At 42.3% G+C, this 16,969-nt stretch overlaps 1 protein-coding gene across 2 annotated transcripts in view; it reads left to right on the top strand.

Annotated features, from left to right (window-relative positions):
• Dpy19l4 (dpy-19 like 4) overlaps positions 1 to 16,969 on the top strand; it is a 57,239-nt gene that overhangs the window by 22,983 nt on the left and 17,287 nt on the right. For both annotated transcript variants that reach the window (XR_001229278.2, XM_005362308.3), the window contains exons 7-14: positions 1,413 to 1,536; positions 4,283 to 4,417; positions 5,807 to 5,938; positions 6,029 to 6,127; positions 6,779 to 6,852; positions 10,558 to 10,716; positions 12,670 to 12,789; positions 16,319 to 16,439. Coding sequence is in view for 1 of the 2 variants with exons in the window: in XM_005362308.3 (XP_005362365.1) it covers positions 1,413 to 1,536; positions 4,283 to 4,417; positions 5,807 to 5,938; positions 6,029 to 6,127; positions 6,779 to 6,852; positions 10,558 to 10,716; positions 12,670 to 12,789; positions 16,319 to 16,439 (964 nt within the window). In the remaining variant the exon portion in view is untranslated. The remainder of the gene's footprint in view (positions 1 to 1,412; positions 1,537 to 4,282; positions 4,418 to 5,806; positions 5,939 to 6,028; positions 6,128 to 6,778; positions 6,853 to 10,557; positions 10,717 to 12,669; positions 12,790 to 16,318; positions 16,440 to 16,969) is intronic.

Here is a 16,969-nt window from a genome sequence, read left to right as displayed (position 1 = left end):
TTGACCTGAGCTGTCAGTGCAGGTGAGGGAAGGGGACAGGTACTCACAATTAAGCAGGCTTGTTTTCTCACTGTCTTCAGTTTTGGTTCTGGAAAGTTGCTCCCTTAAGGAGAAGTCTTTGTTGACATTTTGCTTGAGGGGACCACTTGGTTCCCATTGTAAGATGTTCCCTTCTGCTGGGGGAGTTTGGGGAGTGCTGTAGTTCCCTTGAGGGAGTAATGCATTCTGCTTCTAGGGGCTGTCTCCTCAGAGTTTCTCTATCTGTAGGGTTCCAGTGCCTTTGAGGATGCCTGGAGACTTGAGGCACTATTATGATAGTAAGAGCCCGGAGTCTGCAGGATCCTCGGAAAGGCCCTTAGCCTGACTTCTCAGAAGGCTGCTTTTGCTGACCTGTGAACTGCTGCATTTTTTTTTGTAGACCTTACTTGAGTATGGTTTTGGAGATTTGGGGCCAAGATTTGCTGGATCTGTTGCCTTGGGTGTGTGTGTCTCAGTCATGGCCAGGAAGCAGAGTGTAGTTTTAATTTTCACGACTTAATGCCCAATGATGTTCATGCTCTAAGTTGGTAAAGTCTCTTTACATCTTTTCTAAAAACTTGAAATAGTTGTGTAAAGTATCTTCACATCCTCTGTTTTACAGGACTGAGGGTTGTTCTCAGGTCATGCTCTAAAAGCTCTGTGAGTCTGAGCTGCATGCCGGGGTGTGTGTGTGTGTGTGTGTGTGTGTGTGTGTGTGTGTGTGTGTGTCTGTCTGTCTGTCTGTCTGTCTGTGTGTCTGTGTGTCTGTCTGTACGTATGTAGGGCAGTGGTGACCTTTCAGGGCTAGTTCCCCTCCACTGTGGGTCTCAGGGGTTGTTTGTTGGAAGTACCTTGGCCTATTGAGCCTCTCACTCACTGGTCCTGAATTTTTACTATTTTATACTCTTTATATTAGGTAACTAAAAGCTGATTACAACTTCATAAGCATGGAACTAATCTGATTTCTGTCACTTTTTCATTTTCTATTTTTAATACTTTTGAGACAGGGTCTTGCTATATTTCTTTGTCTAACATGGAACTTGATATATAGACTAGGCTAGCTCCAAGCTTGCAGCAATCCTCTGCCTTCCAAATGCTGGTATTGCTGCTGTGAATCACCATGGCTCATCAGTTAAGAGCTCTGGCTCATCTTCAGAGGACCCAGGTTCAATTCCTAGCACCAGAGTGGCAGCTCACGACTGTCTATAGCTCCAGTTCCAGGAGTCTGATGCCCTCTTTGGCATCCAGGAGCACCAGGCACGCACATGGTACACAGACGTACATGCAGGCAGAACACCTGTGTGCATGTGCATAAAATAACAAGGACTGAAATAAAGAGAGAAGCGTAGTGTCACGTGTCCAGCCTCACTTCCGTGTCCTTTGGTTTGTTTTAGGGTGGATACAACAAGAATTGAATACTCTATTCCTCTAAGAGAAAACTGGGCTCTACCATATTTTGCGTGCCAAGTTGCTGCACTTACAGGCTATTTAAAAAGAAATCTAAACACTTACGCAGAGGTAAGACACACATATGTTTTCTACACCACAACTAATTCTGATGTTTTGCAAATGTGGCTCATGTTTGGTTTTTTGTTTGTTTTGTTTTGTTTTTGGAGACATAATCTCTTGTCATTCAGGCTGGCTTTAAGCTCATTATGTAGCTGAGACTAGGCCTTGAGTACTTAATCCACCTGCCTTCATGTAGTAGTACAATTGTTCAAAACCATGCTAAACTATGGTGCATAATTTTAAAGTCAGTCATATTAGGAGTGTATGTTCAGTGAGGCATGTCACTAAGTAACATGTAGCTGGGTAGTCGTGTCACCATGTTTTTCCTATAATCTGATGGCAGCCAAATAATTTTAGGAAGACAGATGTTGTATTGCTTTTAGTGTGATTATGTGACAATACATGAAGCATATCTCATTTTGGAGGTTAATCTAGCCGAGTATTGTTTTTACCATTTTTCTTACTTCGGGGACATGCATGTCCTTTGGTCACACGGACCTAAAGAAACGATCCTGAGGATGCCCTGGTGACGGAGGATGGCAGTGTTTCCTGTCTGCCTGTCTTCCCTGCCTGCGATGTCGTAGGCTAGTCAAGTGGAAGGAAACATCCATCTCAGATCATTTAGATCTTAATTTTTTTGTTACTGTTATTACCATAACCCTATTGGCAATTGAATGATGCCAATAGATTGAGCCACAGAATAACTCTAGTAAGATGCATGTCTGCAAGCCGGGTGGTGGTGGCGCACGCCTTTAATCCCAGCACTCGGAAGGCAGAGGCAGGAGGATCTCCGTGAGTATGAGGCCAGTCTGGTCTACAAAGTGAGTTTCAGTACAGGCTCCAAAGCTACAGAGAAACCCTGTCTCAGAAAAAAAAAAAAAAAAAAAAAAAGATGCGTGTCAGCAGAGGCAGCTAATTCCATCACAGTTGACTGGAATGTAGCAACCCTTTGGCAACCTGCCTGTCTTGAGATCAGAGAGACCAAACAAGTCTACTAATAATAAACCTGACTGTCCGGAATACAGGGCAGGAGTGTGGGTCCATGGAGGCGAGCATGTGCAAGGGCTGGAGGTTCTACCTCAGCACCATAACCAAACAAAAAGTAATGAGAGGAATCAATTGGATTCCTTCCGCTATTTTAAATTTCCATTTGTTCTTTTTTTTTTTTTTGGTTTTTTCGAGACAGGGTTTCTCTGTGGTTTTGGAGCCTGTCCTGGAACTAGCTCTTGTAGATCAGGGTGGTCTCGAACTCACAGAGATCCACCTGCCTCTGCCTCCCGAGTGCTGGGATTAAAGGCATGCGCCACCACCACCCGGCTTCCATTTGTTCTTTAAGTAAACAAGAAGTAAACATATCTGGTCGTGGTGGTGCATGCCTTTAATCCCAGCACTCTGGGGACACAATCAGGTGGATCTTTGTGAGTTCAAGGCCAGCCTGGCATACAAAGCTAATTCCAGGATAGCCAGGACTATTACACAGAGAAATCGAAAAACAAACAAACAAAACAAAAAGAAGGAAAACACAATAGGAAACTGAAAGGTAATATTCTTTTTACTCTAGGTTCATTTACAATGATGGCTGTTGTGGAATATTATTTTAATTTGGCAAAAATGTGCTACATTTGTTTATGTTTGTTGCAGGATATTTAACTGTGTAAAGGTGTGTTACATTTGTTTAATGATGTAAGGATGTGTGTTTATGTAAAGATGTGTTTTACCTTGCCTGCCTAAGGCAGCTGATTGGTCTAATAAAAAGCTGAATGGCCAATAGCTAGGCAGGAGAGGGACAGGCAGAGAATAAATAGGAGGGGGGAATGAGGGGGGAATGAGGAGAGAATGAGTAAGATGCCTGAGGCCGCTGCCACCTGTGTTCTTTCCGTCTATCGGGTCCTGGGCATCACTTGGGTTGTCAGACCTGCAGAGTCTCTGGGCAGTCGTGCTACACACAGCTCCATGGTAGAATTCTTGAGTATTCACACTTGAGTGTCATCCCTAGTACCACAAGGAAACACAGAACTATGGGAAATTGCTCTGACAGATATGAAATGCGTTCATGTTGTTTACATGAAGGTGAAACATGCAAGGTATAAAAGTTAAACTGTAAAGTGCTGTGTTTGGGGTGCTTGTCCTGCTAAAAGGAAGAACAGGATGTGTTCAGACTTATAACCCAGGCTGGCCTTGGATCTTCTTAGTCTGCTTCCAAGAACTGAGATGGGGAAGCACAGTCCCAAACATGGCTCATTTTTAGCGTCCAGTTCTACATGGCTGATGGGTAGAGCATTGGAGGAAAACAGGCCAGACTTGGTTAGGAGCAGAGTCTTGGCCAGGCATCCCCAACTCCTGATAGTCTTTAAGAAAATAACCAGCACAGATGAAAATAAAAGTATTAATCTAGGACAAAAGAAGCTTCTGTATTAACAACAGCTCACCACCCACTCCACTGATGGTGCTCCAACCCCGCCCCCATTGTTCTGCCCCTGTGTAGTATAGTACAGGAGGACGGGTGCTGACGCGCTGATATCTGCATGTTGTGAACATAAGACAGGCGCTCTCTACATAGCCCTGGATGTGTCCTAGAACTGACTATGTCAGACTGATCTTGAACTCATAGGTATCCACTTGCCTCTGTGTCCCAAGGGCTGGGATTAGAACCTGCACCCCCACCGCTGGCTGGCATTGTGATTTGTAGCTTCAGGTGCTGTGCGGCTCCTTGGTTTACGGTGGAATCTACTGATCTTATCTGACTTTTCTCTAGAGGTTTTGCTACCTGTTGATGAGCGCCTCAACGTACACTTTCATGATGGTGTGGGAGTACAGCCACTATGTCTTGTTTCTTCAAGCAGTCTCCCTCCTGCTGCTGGACGTCTTCTCAGAGGAACAAAGTGACAAGGTAGTGTGACATTTTCAAATGAGGAATTTAAATGCAAAAACTAGTGACTTTACAGCATTGTCTCTCAAAACCTTTTCTATATCTCCGTCCCTTATTCTCAGCTGTTCAGAACTCTGATGAGCATCACGATTTAAATTAATTTAACAGAAAGAACCTAATGTAAAGATTTAATAGCCAGGACTGTGTGCCAAGTTGAGTGGCTGCACCCTGTGCTTACCGTGCAGAGGACCCAGTTTAGTTGTTACACCAGAACCCTCAACCCTCTCCACCTTCCAGAACAGTCATTAATCAAGAGCAAAGTTGTTGTCTTCATTGGTCAGTTGAAAGGGTAGTGGCAATAGGGGCCCTACGGTATTATGGAAGTAGCGACCACTGGAAGCAAGAGGGATGGAGCACATGACCAAATTTGGAAATTACACCTGTCTTCTCAGCTTGAGCAGGAAAAACTGTTGGGATCAAGAACTGACCGTCTTAGGTAAGGTTTGGAGAAAGTGCAAGCCAACAAGAAGCAGGAAGAGAGTGAACATCTCCTTCCAGCTCTGCACTTTCCCTGAAGCTGTCCTATTGCCAGAGCTTCATCTAGAAGGGAGAAGTGGGCTATGCAGCTGAGGGCTCCTCTGTTCCTGCACACACTTGTTTGGAATTAGCCAAGAATTGCACATTACCAACACCAGAAGACTATTATACTGAGGCATGCTAGCGTCTCCAAGGGTATCGTGACTTGTTAACAGTGAAATCTCTTTTCAGATTTATTTATTATTATTTTTTTAAGTTATGTTTTGTTTTCTTTTGTTTTTTTCCAGATAGGGTTTTTCTACTTAGCCCTGGCTATCTTGGAACTCTCTCTCTCTGTAGACTAGGCTGGCCTCGAACTCACAGAGATTGGTCTCCCGAGTGCTGGGATTAAAACCACCAGGTGCCATATAGTTGAAGCTGGCCTTTCCTCATAATCCTCCTGCACAGCCATCTATGTTTGCTGCCGGTGCTGCACCTCACCTATACAGAGCCGACGTGATAGCAGAAAACCAACCCAAAGGTTCTTTAGCTCTCACTTGTGAGTTTAGAGCTCTTTACTTTTCCCATAGGATTCTGAGAAGAAATTGGTAAATTCATTATAAACTACAACGGTAAAAATACAGATTGAAGCTGGGTGGTGGTAATGCACGCCTTTGTCCTGGCACTTGGGAGACAGAGGCATGTGAATCTCAGTGAGTTCAAGGCCAGCCTGGTCTACAGAGTGAGTTCCCACAGCCAGGAACTCTGTCTAGAAACCAAAACCTACAGATTGAACATTTCCTGGCATTACCTTAAAGTATAACTGAGCATTTGCTTAGAATAATGATTTTTAAAATTCATTTTATTCTCTTCTATTTTATTTTGTTCCAACAGATTTACGAGGTGTATAAAATCTACATATTTTCCCTTTTCCTTGGGTATTTACTACAGTTTGAGAATCCAGCTTTATTGGTGTCTCCTTTGTTGAGTTTAGTAGGCGCGCTAATGCTAATTAAGTGCCTTCAGGTAATCAACATTGCTGTTTTTAAAAAGTAGTCTCATTTTAGATCATTAATTTTACAACTCCTTTGTTCATGTAATGTTTTTCTTTTGTAGCTGAATGGGAAAAAAGGAACTTTTGTGTCTAAAGTAATCAAAGTGTTTAAGTTTTATTTGGTATGTACTCTGCCGCTGACCTTGAATTTGATAATGAAGGTAAGGAACTCTGAGATTTATTTCTAGATTAATTTGAGTAGAGAAATATATTAGGCCAGCTTTAATGAGAATGATAATCTAACAAAGGAATAGAGTACATACAAAATTATCTTCAGTGATACAAGGAGTTTGAGGCTAGTGTCCTCTACATCAGACTGTGTCAAAAATCAAATGAATCAACAAAAATTTCTTCAGGAGCAGGGATTATTTGAATTAGCTTTCCTAGGTTGTTATTTTCATCCTCTAAAATTGCCATTTCATTTTTGCCTAAGCATACAGTAAATGTGTTCATAGTAGACATTGTGTGCTATTTAATTCACCTTTCTTTTAATCAGGCTGTGTTTTCTATCATTAGTAACTGAAAATAAGTATATTAAAAGCATAGACATATCTGGATGGTGGTGGTGCATGCCTTTAATCTTAACACTCGTGAGGCAGAAACAGGCAGATCTCTTGAGTTTGAGGCCAACCTGGTCTACAGAGCATATTCTACAATAGCCAGAGCTAGATGGAGAAACCCTATCTCGAAAAACCAAAAAGTAAAAAAAGAAAGCATTAGGCATGGGAAGCATTCTTTGTTTACGTAATATTTTCTGTGAGAGTGGCGTGTCGTGTCCGTGATGCCTGACTGCCTGATTCTCTCTCTTCTAGACATTTGTCCCACATAAAGAAAATGAGCATGTGCTTAAATTTCTTGAAGTAAAATTTGGACTAAATGTGACTAAGTAAGTTTCACATTTGCAAGTTCACCTAATCTGTAGCACCTAGAAAATAAAAAGAACCCTTGATGGAGGGAGTGTGTGCCTTGTTACATGTCGCTTAGAAAATAGTTTTGGATATTATGTAGAAGATTATTTTTTGGTTTTGGTTTTGTGGTATTAAGGATAGTCTCTGGGGTCTTGCGAATTTTAGGCGATGTCCTACCCCAAAACTATAGCCCTAGCTCTATAGAAGAGACATGCCATTGATGTTTGGATTAGAGGGGGGTGGTAGTGCATTGGCCTAGTATGCACGGGGCCCTAGTTCTACACCCAACACTGCAGGAAAAACTCATGGTCAGCATGCTTGGCACATGGTTTGAATACCTCACACACAGTATAAATACATTTCTAGTCTCCTAAAAAGTAGATACACTTAAACTTCTAACAGCATTATAGTATTTCTATTTAACAATCTTCATTGTTGTATATGGATATGTTGTATATGTGTGTAAACATGAGTTTGCCGCAGCACATGTCAGGATCAGAGGGTAGGTTTTTTTTTTTGTTTTTGTTTTTTTTTTTTGTTTTTTGGTTTTTCGAGACAGGGTTTCTCTGTGATTTTGGGGCCTGTCCTGGAACTAGCTCTGTAGACCAGGCTGGTCTCGAACTCACAGAGATCCGCCTGCCTCTGCCTCCCGAGTGCTGGGATTGAAGGTGTGCGCCACCACAGCCCGACTCAGAGGGTAGGTTTTGAGAGTTAGTTCTTTTTATTGTTTTGGCCTGTCCTGGAACTAGCTCTTGCAGACTAGGCTGGCCTCAAACATGCAGAGATCCGCCTGCCTCTGCCTCCCGAATTGTTGTAATAGGAGCAGGCTTGGAATGTTGCTTAGTGATCAAGCATTTGCCTCGCATGTGAGAGGTCCTGCATTTGATTTCTAATACTGTTAAAGAAGAGGAAAGGGCAGAGGGAGACAGGGAAGTATTTGTTTCATATAACAGTCATTGGGTTTATAATAATAAGACCAAAAGCTGACTGGGTTTTATTTTAAAAATTTAATCTTTTTAAAATTTTTTAATTAAATTTTAATTTTAATTAAAAAATAATGTTAGGCCAGGCAGTGGTGGCGCACACCTTTCATCTTAGCACTTGGGAGGCAGAGGCGGGTGGATCTCTGTGACCAGCTTGGTCTACAGAGCAAGTTCGAGAACAGGCTCCAAAGCTACACAGAGAGAGCCTCTCTCAATAAAACAAAAAACAAAACGAATAAAAAAACAAACAAAAAAGAAACCAACAACTAAATGTTGTGTTTCTAGTAGTTGTTGCTTTATGAAACAAAATGAAAGAAATTACTTTATGTCCTGATAGTATTGTCTAACAGACGTTTGCTTACACATGTCTCATGTTCTAAGAAAGGTTGGAATCTTTGTTACTTGTGTGATTAAATAGGATTGTAGATTGAATTTTTTGTTATGCTATATAGCACAGTTAGCAAATGAAATTTTGATGTGTATTTATTCACTAGACAGGATCCTTGAGGAGACACTAATGGCCTGGTGCACAGACAGTGAGAGCTCTTTTTTCCGTTGACTACCCCGCCCTCTCTGAGTGCTCTGGCTGTTCTGTTGCTTTTTGTAGACCAGTCTGGCCTCGAACTCAGAGTTACCTGTCTCTGATTTTAGTTTTGGGACTGCAGGTGTACACATCCCTGGGTTCATTCCCCAGCACCATCTAAGCTGTGTGTGGCAGCATATGCCTGTAGTCCTGGTATTACTTGGTAAGATGGAATCTGGCAAATGAGCGTTCAGGGTCATCCTCCCCTACATAGAGAACTGGTGTTCATGAAGCCGTGGGATACATGACACCGTGATGTAAAACAACAATAGGTATAGCATCTTCAGCCCCAATATGAGATATTTTGGTAGCATCTATTACTGCTATTTTCCTGCTTGGCACATTTTCAGGCTTCAACTTGTTTTTTAAAGTGAAGTCATTTTTGAATTAGACACTTGAACCTACCCATGAACACTTTTAAAATTTTGTTATTTTATATGAATGAGTTTTTGCCTGCATGTATGATGTGCAGCACATGTGTACAAGTGCCCAGAAGGTACTGGATCCCCTGGAACTGGAGCCACAGATGGTTGTGAGTTTTAGTGCATGTATGTGCACTATATACATGCAGGTGCCCGAGGAGAGGGCATTAGGTCCCCTGGAACTGGAATTACAGCAGATTGTGAGCTGTCATGTGGGTGCTGGCAACCAAACCCAAGTCCCGGAAGAGCAGCTCGTGCTGTTAACTGCTGAGCCAGCTCTTCAAGTGTACCGTGAGCACTCTGAGCAGCACTTCATCTCTTACTGCGAGTGTGGCCCAGTAGTAAAAATTGTGATGCTGAGTGATGGTGGCGCACGTCTTTAATCCCAGCACTCAGGTGGCAGAAGCAGTCAGATCTGTGTGAGTTTGAAGCCAGGGTCCAAAGGTGCAGAGAAACCCTGTCTCTGAAAACCAAAAAAAAAAAATAAAAAGTGTTTGTGTGTGTGTGTGTGTGTGAGAGAGAGAGAGAGAGAGACAGAGACAGAGAGACTGAACTCAGGTTTTCAGGCTTGACAACATGAGCCTTTACCCAGCAAGCTATCTTACTGGCCCCAGTTTCATAGATCATGACTGTTCATGGTCATTTGGTTCACTGTTTCTGATCCATTGCGACTAGCTTGTAATGAAAGAGGTTAGGAAGCAGAAAGAGAAGGAAGGGGCAGGGACAAGATGTGTACTTCAGAGGCATCTGTCCCAGAAAGGCTTTGTAGGCAGAAGCTTCTGTCCTAATGGTCCCACAGCCGTTCAGTTCCAACGAAACACATAGAGGCTTATGCTGCTTGGCCTATTGCTCAGGCTTATTGTTAACTAGCTCTTGCAGCTTTAATTAACCCATAATTCTTTTCTATATGTAGTTGAATGGCTTGTTATTTTTTTCTCAGGCAGTCTCATCTTGCTTCCTCTGTGTCTGGCTGACGACTGTATCTCTGCCTTTCCTCTTCCCAGAATTCTCTTAGTCTTGTCACCCTGCCTATATTTCCTGCCTGGCTATTGGCCAGTCAGTGTTTTATTAAAACAATACGAGTGACAAATCTTTACACTATACAAGAGCATCTCCCACAGCAAGGCCCCATCTTTTTTTTTTTTAATATTTATTTATTTATTATGTATACAATATTCTGTCTGTGTGTATGCCTGCAGGCCAGAAGAGGGCACCAGACCTCGTTACAGATGGTTGTGAGCCACCATATGGTTGCTGGGAATTGAACTCAGGACCTTTGGAAGAGCAGGCAATGCTCTTAACCTCTGAGCCATCTCTCCAGCCCCAAGGGCCCCATCTTTTAAAGTTTTCCTACCTCCCAATGATGCTGTCCCATTATGAGTCCATCAGTCCATGACCTAATGAGTTCCTCTGACCTCCACCCCAGAACACTGTGCTGTTGGGAATGTGATTTTTGGTTTACAAACTGTGACTCTGGTAGGAGAAGCAGCAGTGTTAGATTGTGAGAAGTTTAGATGAAGGCGGGTGCTTTGTAGTAGCCAGACCTCCTCTTCATGTATAACTGCATTCTTGCTGTCAAGACGAGTGGCTTTAGAAAATGTGTTTTGTCTCCGTTTACTGGGATTTTTAAAATACCTTTATGTTCAGTGTTTAAAGCATGTGTGAGTCTAACAGCACACATTTTGTCTCTTATAGGAATTTCACACTGAACTGGCTGCTCTGTCAGGAGTCTCTCCAGGCACCGTCTCAGGATTTCTTCTTACGACTGACGCAATCTTCCCTATTACCATTCTATATTTTAGTGTTAATTATTTGTCTTCTTTCTATGACACAAGTTATTTTTCGGAGGATGAAGTAAGTGTTTATAATAATCAATTGTAAAGATATTAAATACTTTAAGTAGTGCATGGGTGTGTGCCTCTGTTGGTCTGGTGCTGGGCTTTGATAGCCCAGGGCCTTGTGAACATTGAGCTTCTGCTCTGTCACCAAGTTGTACTCAGACCCAGCTGTTTGTTGGAGACTGGGTTTGGGACCTGGGTTGCAGTGCTATGGCAGAGCACTTAGCTAGCCTGCTTGGGTTCCACTCTTGAGGAGGAAAGGAAGAGAAAGGGTCTGCCATGCTGCCACAGGCGACACCGAGCTTAGATCCCCCCAGCAACCCTCCTGACTCAGCATCCAGATCACTGAAAACTGCAGGTGTGTGCCACCTCCCATCTCCGCACGGTTGGGTTTAGAGCCTCTGATTCTGCTCTTTTGTCATTGGTCATTATAAATTAATCAGAAAATCTCAGGCTAACGTTATTCAGTGAAGATTTAGAATCCAGCTTGGATAAACAAATATGTAAGTAATAGATTAAGCTTTTGCAGACTTACTAATTTACTAAAATTTTTATTGAATTAAAAATAATATATTTGACTGGGTATGATGGTGCATGGCTTTAATCCTAGCACTTAGGAGGCTGAAGTAGGCTGATCTATGATTTTGAGGCCAACCTGATCTACAAAGCAAGTTCCAGGATAGCCAGGACTATACAGGATAACCCTATCTTAGGGGATTGAAACATTTTTATAGATATTACAGTACAAATCACACTAGTACTTTAATTTCAATGTAATTATATAATTGCTGTCAATTTTTCTGAGTATGATAGGTCATGCCTATAATCCAAGCACTCAGGAGGCTGAGCTAGGAGAATTGTGAATTTAAGGGCAGCCTGCACTAGGCCACATAGTGAGAACCTGTCTCAAAAAATGAAACAAGGGAGCTGGAGAGGTGGCTCAGAGGTTAGGAGCACTGACTGCTCTTCCAGAGGTCCTGAGTTCAATTCCCAGCACCCACATGGTGGCTCACAGCCATCTTTAATGAGGTCTGGTGCCCTCTTCTGTCCTGCAGGAATACATGCAGACAGAATACTGTATAATAAATAAATAAATAAATCTTTAAAAAAAAGAAACAAAAGCAAAATCAAAACAATAACAAAATAAAAATAATTGTATGTATGTTAACCATATTTAATACATTATTAAATGTATTTAATAATTTCAAATATTATTGACATGTTAATTATTAACATATTTATTTTCTATCATTAATATGAATATTATTAATATGTTGATTTATAATAGCATCATTATTAATAATTATGTGTATTAATATGTTTATTATGCTAGAAAGGTGGTTGTGTATGTTTGTAATTTCAGCACTTGAGCAGTAAGGGCCTGGTTTTGAGTTCAAGGCCAGCCTAGCCTACATACCAAATTCAGAGCTAGTCAGACTACAGAAACTCCGTTGCAAACCAAACATAAATACATATAAGAATTACTAGTAGTTAGTTCCCAGTCAGTTTCCCTGCTTGTAGAGTGCATGCTTCCTTACAGGCAGACAATACAACACTTATTTAATGTATAAAGACCTATGGTTGGTGACCCCAAAGCTATAATAAAAGAAAAAAGTATCTTGAAGACCTGTAGTCTCAACTCTGTATAGCCTAAAGCAAAAAGATTGCCTGGAGTAGAGACAAGTTTAGCTACAGAATATGTTCTAGGTCCAGCCTGAGCTAATGGTGAAGCCCTTCATCCAAACAGCAACAAAAACCAAGCAAACAAACAGAAGCAGGATGATGGTTAAGCATTGTTCCTTAGCTCCGCAGTCTAAGTGTCATGGCTAGCATTGCTAGTTCAGGCATAAGGGATCTTAGAGAAGGAGAAGAAATTCAGTTTTAGGTATAGCCTTCAAAGATGATAATGTATCTTTGATTTTCCATGTATATTTTTCCTAACTGTTAAAAACATATTTCCTTTATATAGTGGTAAATCCCAGAAAGAAATTGTAACTCTTGAAGACGGGAGAATTGGAGAAAGGCCAGAAATCATTTATCATGTCTTTCATACTCTTATACTGGGTTCTCTTGCAATGCTGATGGAAGGGTAAGTTCATTTGTTTATCAGTTATTGCTATAAAACTTATCCTCTCTACAGATAGCTTGTGAGTACATTTAAAACAGTTTATGAATTTAATCCCAGCACTCGGGAGGCAGGGGTGGGCAGATCTACGGGTTCTAGGACAGCCAGGGAAGGCTACACAGAGAAACCCTGTCTCAAAAACCGAAACACCAGTAACAAAAACAAAAATTACAAACTTTTAAAATATAAATAAATTTAGCAAAGGTTTTTTTGTTTGTTTTGGTTTTTGTTTTTGATTTTTCCTTTTTTAAAAAATATTTATTTATTTATTTATTTATTTATTTATTTATTATGTATACAATATTCTGTCTGTGTGTATGCCTGCAGTCCAGAAGAGGGCACCAGACCTCATTACAGATGGTTGTGAGCCACCATGTGGTTGCTAGGAATTGAACTCAGGACCTTTGGAAGAGCAGGCAATGCTCTTAACCTCTGAGCCATCTCTCCAGCCCCTGTTTTTGATTTTTCTGCTTTGGGTTTTTGAGACAGAGTTTCTCTGTATAGCTTTGGAGCCTGGCCTGAAACTCGCTTTGTAGACCAGGCTGGTTTCGAACTCACAGAGATCCACCTGCCTCTGCCTCCCGAGTGCTGGGATTAAAGGCGTGCGCCACCACCGCCAGGTTTAACAAAGACTTATAATATGGCAAACTGAAACACTCTTGAATGTCTTCTAAGATTCATGCATTGTCCTAGATAGGTAAAGTACAGTAGTAAGTGACGTGAACGCAGGGTTTCTACTCTGTGTAACTTGACTAACGAGCCAGCAGATGTGAATTACACAGGCTGAAGTCATAACTTGATAGTTGAAGGGAGGATGAAAGGTGCTGTGGACGGGACTGGAAAAGGTGCCTGAATGGGGCCTGAAGAGTGGGCAAAGGTGGATTTGTGAGTACTCCAGGCAGAGGGACCCCACTGCCAAGCTCTGGTAGGAAGCAGGGTGAAGGACAGTTACCTATGGTGGCCTCACAACAGGGCTGGGGCGGGCTGAAGTGGGGTGCGGTTCTTTTGGTTCTTTTCCATGTCTTCATTTTTTGTTTGTTTGGTTTTTGAGACAGGGTTTCTGTCTAGCTTTGGTGCCTGTCCTGGAATTCTCTCTGTTGACCAGGCTGGCCTCAAACACAGACATTACCCTGCCTCTGCCTCCTGAGTGCTGGGATTAAAGGTGTGCACCACCACAGCCTGACTGTTTTCATTGTTTTTATTGCTTTTAAATGATAAATGAACCCTTGATGCCCTTAAGTATAGGCAAGCCAAATGTTTATATTTCCCTCTAATTATCCTGTTATTGTATGTTTTTAAATTTGCTAAGGGAGGTATCCGCATGCAGTCTGTTATATGAACTTCATAGGTGTGCCTGCTCCGACTAGCACCATCAATGATCTCACTAGGCAATATTACCTTGTGGGATCACTGTCCTATGTGCAGCCTGTTGGCCAGAACACTGTCATGTCGATACTGCTATTAATATTCAGATAAGTTATGTCACAGTCACGTAGGAGGCAAAGGCAGATTGCTTTCTGGGAGTTCAAGGCCTACACATTGAGTTCTAGTCCAGTCAGGGCTATATAGTGAGACTGTTTCTTAATAAGAAAACAGAAACAACAACAACAAAAACTCTAAAATCGACATCTCTACTTTATTTGTAAGTTTTTGATTTTCATATCTCCCTTATTCCTACTTGTAAATAAATTCATACTAACATGTTAATAAACTTCACGAAAATGTTTTCCTTGACCTAACGTTTTGTTGTTGCTGTTTTGTTTTTTCTCGCCTTGAGCTTGAGAACCTCAAAAATCTGTTTCCCCTTTTTGTGCACCACTAGGTATTGAACCCAGGACCTCGCACATGCTAGGCAAACAGTGTCTGTGCTCCTGGCCCAAGCAGAGGCTTACGTTTTTATATGTAAGTCAGTTGTGGCAAATAAGATGGGATGCTTAAGATGCAAGTGCAGTGTTCAGGTCTCCTTAAGGCCATCCCTACTTTTGAAACCAACAAGTTTAGAAGTTTCCCAGACATTCTTGGTTCTATTGCTAGAATTCACAACCAGAATAGTCATTGTCTTCATGTTTGCTACTCATTACAGTGACACATGTTTATATAATGAGCAGAAGACGGAGACCCACAGAATGGGGTCCAGGAGAGACATTGGCACAGGGCACTAGTTATCCTCACGCTGTGGAGATGCACAGACAGGAACAGAGCGTACACAAGGGCCACAGCTGTCAGTCAGGGAAGCCCATCTGTGTTCAGTTGTCACTGGTGCTCACAGGAAGTTGGCCATGTGTGTGGCTGGCCTGATTGTGAAGACTCTCCAGAGACTGAACTAATAATAAGTCATGTTCTTAGCATAACTCTTTTTTTTCATATTTATTTATTATGTATACAATATTCTGTCTGTATCCCTGAAGGCCAGAAGAGGGCGCCAGACCTCATTACAGATGGTTGTGAGCCACCATGTGGTTTCTGGGAATTGAACTCAGGACCTTTGGAAGAGCAGGCAATGCTCTTAACCACTGAGCCATCTCTCCAGCCCCCTTAGCATAACTCTTATTCTTGGCCTACTCATCCCATCTCTACAAAGACATCCCTTTCAGGCAGGTGCATCCTTCCTAGGAATAGAGGGTAGAGGCCGGAGCACTCTGTGGAAAATTAACATTGATTCACAATAAGTGAGATGCGTGAAAATAAATATGATGAAAGGTAACTGGTGATGCTTTTTGCATGATGATTTATTATTTTTAAATTGTAATTCAAGGGACTAGAGATACAGCTCAGTGCTTAAGAGCACTGGCTATTCTTCCAGTGGTCCTGAGTTAAATTCCCAACAACCACATGGTGGCTCACAACCAGCTGTAATGAGATCTGGTTCCCTCTTCTGGCCTGCAGGCTTGCAGAAGTGTCAGAAGTTCAAGGTTGTTGGCCTGGCCACATCACTACTTCCTTTCCCTGACATTGATTCTTAAAACCTAACCTAAAAAATAAAGTTAAAAAAATAAAAAGAATGAAAAGGAAAGTCAGATATGATAGCTCATGCAGTCAGAAGGCTGAAGCTGAGGGATTACCTTGAGTTTGAAGACAACCTGGGCTGCAGGATGAGATCCTGTCCCAAAAACCAAAGGAAAAGCCAGTCACAGTAGCTCATGTCTGTAATCTCAAAAGGCTGAGGAAGGGACTCTCACTGCCTACATAGTGATTTCTAGAACAGCCTGGACGACTGAGGAGGGCAGCCTGTCTCAGAAAAGAAGGAAAGAGGGCTTCACCTTGAGGCGCACACCTGTAATCCCAGCACTTGGAGGCAGAGCCGTGTGGATCTGTGAGTTCGAGGCCAGCCTGGCCTACACTATGGGTCCTTGTCTCAAAATAAATAAAAGATTTTTCACTCTGCCATAATATCTGTGGCTAGTTGAACAGAGTTTGGAAAGGAGAAATCAGATAATGACGGTTGTAGGGTGCACGATATGTGACTCATTTTGGTGTGGGACTTATTTTCCAGCTTGAAATTCCTCTGGACCCCGTACGTGTGCATGCTGGCCGCGTTTGGCGTCTGCTCCCCTGAGCTGTGGATGACACTCTTAAAGTGGCTTCGGCTGAGGACTGTGCACCCTATCCTGCTGGTGAGCCATTGTTTCCTGTGCAGTACTGCTTACCCACCAGCTATGTCAGATAAACACAGCAGGTGACCTGTCGGATGAATAGCTCTGACGGGGACCCCATCTGGGAAAGACTGTGGGGCTTTACACTGACTGCCAATGGCTGGTTGTTTCTGTCTGCAGTTTTCCTCATGTGCCAGCCATGGGTATTTTCCACTGCTTGTGTGTTTGTCTTGGGAAAATATTCCATTGACTGTGCACACATAGAGCCGTGAATTATCAGGAGGATGATTTCTGCTAAGAGCTGTTCTTCTGCCAGGTGGTAGTGGCTCACTCCTTTAATCCCAACACTCAGGAGGCAGAGGCAAGTGGATCTCTGAGTTCAAGGCCAGTCTGGTCTACTGAGTGTGTTCCAGGAGAGCCAGGGCACCACCACCCAGCTATGACAAACATTTTTAAAAGTTTTCTTCTCTTGTTCTTGTTCAGACTGGGTGCTTGGCTGGGTAGTGAAGGGTGATCTTGATCTCCTGGGTCTGTTGCCTTCATCTTCTCAG

This window comes from Microtus ochrogaster, linkage group LG5, assembly GCF_000317375.1.
Source record: "Microtus ochrogaster isolate Prairie Vole_2 linkage group LG5, MicOch1.0, whole genome shotgun sequence".
Classification (NCBI taxonomy): Eukaryota; Metazoa; Chordata; class Mammalia; order Rodentia; family Cricetidae; genus Microtus; species Microtus ochrogaster.
Note: the sequence above shows the minus strand (reverse complement) of the source record. Positions and strands in the feature narration are given on the sequence as shown.